At 39.5% G+C, this 7,960-nt stretch overlaps 1 protein-coding gene across 1 annotated transcript in view; it reads right to left on the bottom strand.

Annotated features, from left to right (window-relative positions):
- Positions 1–601: 601 nt before the first annotated feature.
- lars1b (leucyl-tRNA synthetase 1b) overlaps positions 602–7,960 on the bottom strand; it is a 57,921-nt gene continuing 50,562 nt past the window's right edge. Inside the window, exons 27-32 of the mRNA XM_060936534.1 lie at positions 6,318–6,428; positions 6,005–6,115; positions 4,471–4,575; positions 4,150–4,245; positions 3,059–3,191; positions 602–1,803 (exon numbers count right to left, since the gene is read on the bottom strand). Of these exons, the coding sequence (XP_060792517.1) occupies positions 1,598–1,803; positions 3,059–3,191; positions 4,150–4,245; positions 4,471–4,575; positions 6,005–6,115; positions 6,318–6,428 (762 nt within the window). The 3' untranslated portion in view covers positions 602–1,597. The remainder of the gene's footprint in view (positions 1,804–3,058; positions 3,192–4,149; positions 4,246–4,470; positions 4,576–6,004; positions 6,116–6,317; positions 6,429–7,960) is intronic.

Here is a 7,960-nt window from a genome sequence, read left to right as displayed (position 1 = left end):
TTTCTGTGCGGAGTTTGTATGTTCTCCCCGTGTCCGCGTGGGTTTCCTCCGGGTGCTCCGGTTTCCCCCACAGTCCAAAGACATGCAGGTTAGGTTAACTGGTGACTCTAAATTGAGCGTAGGTGTGAATGTGAGTGTGAATGGTTGTCTGTGTCTATGTGTCAGCCCTGTGATGACCTGGCGACTTGTCCAGGGTGAACCCCGCCTTTCGCCCGTAGTCAGCTGGGATAGGCTCCAGCTCGCCTGCGACCCTGTAGAACAGGATAACGTGGCTACAGATAATGAGATGAGACACAAACTACAAACACTTATCAGAGAAACTAGTGTTCTACATTTGTGCACCAGATATTCAGTCATTACTTTACTCTGTGTGTAACGCTCTGGTTTCATTATAATAAATAAATAAATAAATAAATAAACGTCATCACATCAACACCAACACGTCTCCACACTGATGTCCTGCTTCATTTCCTCCATCTGAACACTGAAGGCACATTGATCTGCTCTCATCCCCCTCATCACTGTGGGTCAGCTGGTAAATCAAACACCACCTCAATCATCATCATCACAAATGGTTTACATCACCACAAAAGGTACTACATTTACGAAGGAGAAGTTTATTTGGATCCTTTTGCCCTGATAGAGTTTATTACAGAGAGAAAACACACCTGGGTCTCAGTAACAGTTGAAGGTGGAAATGTTTTTTTACTGCCGATTTACAAACACAAGATAGATACAGCACTTAAGTGCCTTTTTCCTTGAATGTTTTTTTTTCCCCCTTAATACTAAGTGTTTTTATGAATACACCGACTGGACTGCTTGCTTCAGTTTCACTGTACTGTACAGTGCAGTGACAAAGGAACCTTGGAAAAGTAACAATGCCAAGTTGATGTGTCAAGACAGATCTCTAACATTTCTCTCATTATCATAATTACTACATAAGCAGGAAAAATCCATCAGAGTTCCCTCCCAAAGTATAATTTAAACGCAACCCCAAACCAGACCAGAGAGCGGAGCTGAACATTCATCATCATTACTGCTGGACGAGTCCGGTCACTTTTGAACAATTATTCCTCCAAACCAGGAAGTAAAATGTACTGAAGAATATATATATATATATATATATATATATATATATATATATATATATATATATATATATGGCTTAGCAAAGGTCAAATATCTTCAATATAGTCAAGTCGAATGTATATCAGGCATTTCATAATGAAAGATTAGTACAATAAACCAAATATAAGATTATTGATTCCATTTCTAAACATTTTTCTCATTTCACGTTTGACAGTTTTGTTTTATTGCTGGATAAACGTTGCTAATTTTCGGTGATTTCTAGAAAGAAGCAAAATCAAAAATCATCCACCACAGAACAACATTTAACCTTATATCTGGTTTATTTTAACCTTATAATGAGAAATTCTAGTTAAAATGAGACTATATTGAAGATATTTTCATCGCTTGGATGTTATTTCTGCAGTGAAGTCAGTCTCTTACACCGTCACTCGCTAATGTGACAGCAGCCATTTCAGGGTCTGTAGAAAACGAAGCTGGTGTCTTTTCCCCTCTGAACTAGTCACGGAGTTCACTCAACCAAGTAGACGAGAGTGTCTCCGATGTCCACTGTGAGTCCGTTGTCACTCAGATGCACCTTCTTCTCCTCCAGGTTGATGTGGAACACACACCTGTCTGAGATGGCCAGCTTGCCCTGCTCTTCCTTCCCCAACACGGGAACTCTGCGAGGGCCGAGCAGCGGATCCTCAAAACGCATCAACTTCACTTTGGTCAAGTCTGAAAGAGAAAAAGGTAAAAGAGGTTCAATCAATCAAATCAAACACACACAGGAAAGTTCTCTGAGAGAGACTCGTTTCTGTTTTGTAATTAACGTTGAGCAGGAAGCGCGTCTTTATATCACCGTGTTCGTACTCAGCAATTATCCACTGAACCGTCTGCTCAAAGTAGTGTTCATCATCACTAATTATAGTGCTCTTAAAATCACTATTCAACACTTTTTCATCCATTCAGGAAGACACCGTATAACATCTAAACAAATTTCACAAAAAACTGTTACAGTTCCACATTCACTCATGTCGAGTTTGTGCTTCATCCTGGTCAGTGTGGCAAGAAATCCGGAGTCTATCCTTGGAAAACTGGGCATAAGGTGGAAACACACCCTGGATAGAAAACATCTCAGGGCATCATGCACACACCTTCACACCTCGGGGCAATTTATCTTAATCAAATAATACAGTGGATTTAAAATGACTGACGGGAGGCACGCCCAAAACACAAGCGTTCCAGACCGGAAGTCTGTTTTCCAAACGGGAATTCTTAGCCACTTAATACACTGGCACTGAGGCCATGGTTTACACAGTTACATTTCATCATGTTCTACATATTCTCCAGGGTATTCAGACCAAAAAGGGGAGGGGGGGAAAAAAAAATGAACGACTATTGCACCTTTAAATCGGTTACGTTTAAGAACCAACTGCATCAATTCTGAAACAGGTTTTTTTGAGACAACATTCTGCAAAATAAAACCGCTATAAAATATATTTACTGTGTCTTAATTTTATTTGATTAACAGCCATGAAGCATTAAAGGGAAACGCTGGTGAAGGTGGAATTCAGTAAAAACCTGTAAAGGTCGTGATGGTCACTTACCTGCATCTTTATAAGACAGGAATTTTTTTGAAACTGGAAATTTGAACCAAATCTGAACTATTATCCTTAACTAGATTTTTTTTTTTAAACTAACTGAATTAAAGTTAAAATTTTAAAATAAAAGTACAAAAGTTTTGAAAGAATAAGGTTTGGTTTAAATTTAAATGAACATTTAAATAAATGAAAACTTAATTTCACACACAAACAAAATTCCTCAAATCAGACTGAGTTCTTCAAACAGGGTTCAGGTCCCGACATCATAACTTCTCTGAATGAAAATGAAGTTAAGAGAACATTTAAACACATCTGATTTGTGATTATTCATTTCATTTAGTTCTTTCAAACATAATATTATAACGATTTAAACCATTTAAAATGATTACCTTTGATGCCTCTGTTGGCTTTATAAATTCGGCGCGTGACGCTGTCCCTGGTGTCTCCCTGCCGGATGTCCACCCGAGAGGAGAAAAGACCGTTGAACAGCTGAGGGTTCAGCAGACACACTGACACTCCGGGCTACAGCGAGGGAACCAAAAAAAAAGCCCAAACAGGTTAAATCATTAATCTGCAAAGATTTTAAATTGTTATCCATTTCAGCATTTGCTGTATAAATTCTCTCTTAATTCACACAGTAATTGTTTTATTTTTAGCTGTTATAATGCCTAATACATCTCAAAAGAGAATACATATGATCCCATGAAACTGTATTATTATTATTATTATTATTATTAGTAGTAGTAGTAGTAGTAGTAGTCCAGGCCTGTAACAGAAGCAGACTGAACTGTAAAGTGTAAGAAACATAAAACTTGATCGAAAGGTAGCAGCCCCTACCCAAACAAGCGACACTGCCTAACGGTGGCGCTATAGCACAAGTATTTACATTAGGGCTCATATCTCGAGACCCATAAATCCTACAGCTAAATCCCCCCCATTCCTTGGATTAAGCTGAACTGAATTAAGCCCCACCCACTAATTCCCAACATTTTTAAACAGTTTTTGGTAATTTGCATAATATGATAAACTTTTTCCTCTTTTTTTTTTGCAGAACTGTCTGAGGATTTGTGGAGAACCTCAACAATTATGTTCTACAATACAACTGAAACCTGTCAATCAATTCTAAGAAGGCGGAGCCTTTTTTCTTTTTAAAATTTCGAACCCTTGGTTGCTGTTTCCCAAATCAGCTTCCACCGAGCTCTCGTCCCACAAACTGAGCAGTCTGTTCATCTCCGGTCTCTCTACTGCTTTATGAAACTTGAAAAGAACTGGCCACTAGGGGGCGCTGTTTGCGAGAAGTGCCTGAACCCTGCAGATCAAACTACGTTTCTTATTCCTGTGGTTTCATTGCTGCTACTTTCAGAATACAAAGATAATTTCTTCATTCAATAACTGAAAAATGATTAAATCTAAATCTGACAAATTCTGTTATTTTTCTTCACAACTCCGCACAGTGTGTTGGTGAAATGATGCGCGTTACCTCTGATCTGAACACACTGAACGGTTTTCCTGGACAGCAGTCCTCCTTCACTTTATCGTCCCCTTCGGAGGCAAACAGGACGTCGATCTGATCCAGCTAGAGAGAGATTTAAAAAAAGAGGGAACATAAAACTCATGATTTAACACACAGCTAATTCTACCATCCTCTTTTTCACAACTGCATACGATTTATCACAAGATGAAAGATCGTCTGTAACTGATTCAGCAGTGTGTTACGATCGAGGCTGTAAGATTTAGGAGCCACGTGGCGAGTCCAGACTCCGACTCATCACATTTCACACACAGCTGTTCGGCTTCCTACCTCCAGAGATTTAGTGAGATAAACAATGTTCTCCAGCAGGACTGCTCGCTCATCAAACTCCAGCTCCAGATCCAGCACCCGCGGCCCTTTCTTCTCCAGGTTGTCCTGCACACACACACGCACACGCATGCACACACACACACCTTCAGAGAGGCTTCAAACACAGTGCTCTGTTCATACAGTTTTAAATCCATGTATAAACCCAGAGTAAACATCTTAATATCCATGTACACTCCAGGCCACTCATCAGAAGGCGTCATCTTGTTAATTGATGTTATTAATTGATTAATTATCCTCCTTCATAATATTAACTAACCCAATTGTACACAAACTCCATTCACGATATAAAGAATTACAGAAGTGTACACTGAGCAGGTCATGCCCCTTCTCAGGTTCATTTCTGATACAATAAGGAACTAGATGGAACTCGACGCCAATGGCGTCGATGGGGATGCCTCCGCCCGGTAGACTACACGCCTTAAAGTTGTGATTTGGGGATGGACATTTGACCTCACAGTAATCTTGACCTGTGACCTTTTAACCTCAAAATCAAATGGTGAAAGTTTGGTGAAATTCCTTTCATTTGCCTTGGAGATAGTGTTCACAAGGTTTTCAGACAGACATTTGACCTCACAGTGACCTTGACCTTAGACCTTTTGATCCCAAAATCTAATCATTTCATCTTTGTCCCAAAGTGCACAAATGGTGAAAGTTTGGTGAAATTCCTTTCAGTAGTCTTTGAGATATGGTGTTCACAAAGTTTGGGGACGGACATTTGACCTCACAGTAATCTTCACTTGTGACCTTTTAACCTCAAAATCTAATCAGTTCATGTTTGTCCCAAAGCGCACAAATGGTGAAAGTTTGGTGAAATTCCTTTCATTAGCCTTGGGATATCGTGTTCACAAGGTTTTGGGACGGACACACGGACAGACGGACAACCCGAAAACATAACGCCTCCTGCACCTTAAGGTGGCGGAGACATAAAAAAAGAAAACACTTTGGGGGTGTGCTGTTATCAGAAAATAATCAGCATCAAGACGGGATGATCAAGCACAGTTACCACCCTGAAGATGATTATTTTACTGTAACATGTCCCTGAGTGTTTTATTCCTCTTATATGACAGCAAATTTCTCAATGATTACAAAATTTTAATTTATTCATTCAACATTCTTTTTTTTTGTGCAAACGCTGATACGGTTTGTAAAAATTTTAGCACCAACACTGGAGACTCCTTCCATAAACACTAGATTAGCATCTCCTTTCAGAAAACGTGACCATATCAAAAATTATCCATGATTATAATCTGTTTGTTGAACACGTCCCCGTGAATGAACTGTTGCTATAGAAACAATAACGTATTAGAACGAGTGCATTAATTAAAAGCAAACCTGCAATGCATTTCAGAAAATGAATCAACACCTTCTGACCAATCAGAATCCAACAGCGATGGCTCGTTCGATACTTTAGATGATCATGTTAAAATTATTCTCCTTCTCCAGAGGAGCATCGGGTCGTTTTATAGGTCAGTACCTTGATCGTGGCCACAAACGGCATGACCCGCTTCATGTACTTCTTCAGCTCCGGCATGGCGCCCAGCTCCACCGCAATCACCTTATTGTCAGGAAGAGTTCCACTGTTATTCTGAGAGCCAAAAAGGAAGGAAGTTAGACGCAGGTCATCTACACAGTGAGAGTAAATCAGTGTTACGTCACATCTCCGAGCTCTTTCTGACCAGGAAACGTCCTGGACTATTAGAACCAGAACATATGTTTGAGCAGGAGGAGATCTTTCACATCATACATCTACAGAACAAACCCGAGATTAAAACCATTCTCAGCTTTACCTTGTAGTGTTTAGCCAGGAGAGAGAGGGCGCTGTGCTGCCAGGGCGGGTAAGTCTTCGCCACGTACACCGTGCAGTGAGAAGGCTTTACTGGGGGTTTGTTGTCTCCTTTCTATGAAGATAAAAAGTGCAATGAAATTAATCTGTACATCATCAGTAGCACTTTATTTCACAGTACAGTAAGTAATTAATAGGCAAGTATGAGCTAAATATTTCATAGCTACAGTAATAAATATGTATGGGATAATTAGCTTGCAGTTAAAGAGGAACTGAAGGCAAACTTATCATCAAAATTCTATTTCTCATTTTATTAAATATAGGAATGCATTTTTGATCACCATTTTGTCGCTGCTACGTATAGCAAGTTATGAGTGTTTGAAATATGCTCTGTAATATATCAGTCCATATGTCAAAGCAATGGGCGTAAACGAGATTCGTTGAGACCTGTGCGAGACATCATAGGACGGAAGTAAAACGTACAGCGGAAATCAAACCCGTGTCTGAAATCGCTCACTCGTTCACTACTCCCTATATAGGGAACTACTATATAGAGGACTGTAAAAAAAAAACTCTTTCGAACACTAGTCCGCCGCGCTGGTATTTATGTCATTACTGTTGCACAATTAAAACGTGCCAGATCAGTCGGCTGGTGGGTTTCAAAATAATAAATACGTGTGTGTGTTTTTGTGATAAATCCATATTATACTGAGCGCATTTCCCACATTAATCAATACAAAGTACCTGCAGCTTTCAGTTCTTTTAAATCAAGGCTGAATCCTTTCTTCTTTGCCGCTGCCTTTTATTAAATCACATTTCAGACTTTTAATTAGATTTTTTTTCAGCGCGACCGCAATGCATGATGGGATATATTGCTTTGGTTAGTGACCGTCGTTGTACACTACTTTTCATGATGCATTGTGGGATACTCTGAGTGCACTATATAGGGTGCAAATAAGCCTCACTAAGGTTTCGGACAGCACTACAAAATGGTGTCCTCACTATATAGTGCCCTATATAGTGAGTAGGGAGCAATTTGGGACACAGGGAAAGTGACCAACATCTGCCAACGTTGTCAAAAGACGTGCGCGCCCTCTTTCGAATGCTGATGTAAATCAAGCCGGAAGTTTTGTTTGTTTTGATAGCAATCAGGAAATTTTGAAAAAAAAGTAGGCAGTAATCGTCATTTAAACTCGTTTTTGTGTAATATTTCGTTTGGAAAACAGTTTTCAAAATGGCGACACTGACACCTGGCTGATGCTTCACGTTTCGAAGTCTCGCACAAGTCTCGTGAAGATCGCGCGGATAAGCGACGCCTGCCGTGGACCAAACGAACTAAATTCAACACGGCTAAACACCGAACAGCCTGATAAGTATAATATTTAATTGCAATTAGCTACCAATACAAGTCACGATATAAGGTTACTAAAACCGAAAACATAATTGAATAACACGTTAAGAAATAAAGCAAGTTTAAAAATGACTTCAGTTCTCCTTTAACAGGAAAACCTGTAATTATCTGATATGTAATAAAGTGTTTACTAGTACATAAAGCACTATAGCACTTTATTGGATATAATAACTTGTGTAAATACGATCAGGGTTCTATGATGGAACTTGGTGCCATCACCAGCATTAATACAGTAA

This window comes from Neoarius graeffei, chromosome 12, assembly GCF_027579695.1.
Source record: "Neoarius graeffei isolate fNeoGra1 chromosome 12, fNeoGra1.pri, whole genome shotgun sequence".
In the NCBI taxonomy this organism is placed as follows: Eukaryota; Metazoa; Chordata; class Actinopteri; order Siluriformes; family Ariidae; genus Neoarius; species Neoarius graeffei.
Note: the sequence above shows the minus strand (reverse complement) of the source record. Positions and strands in the feature narration are given on the sequence as shown.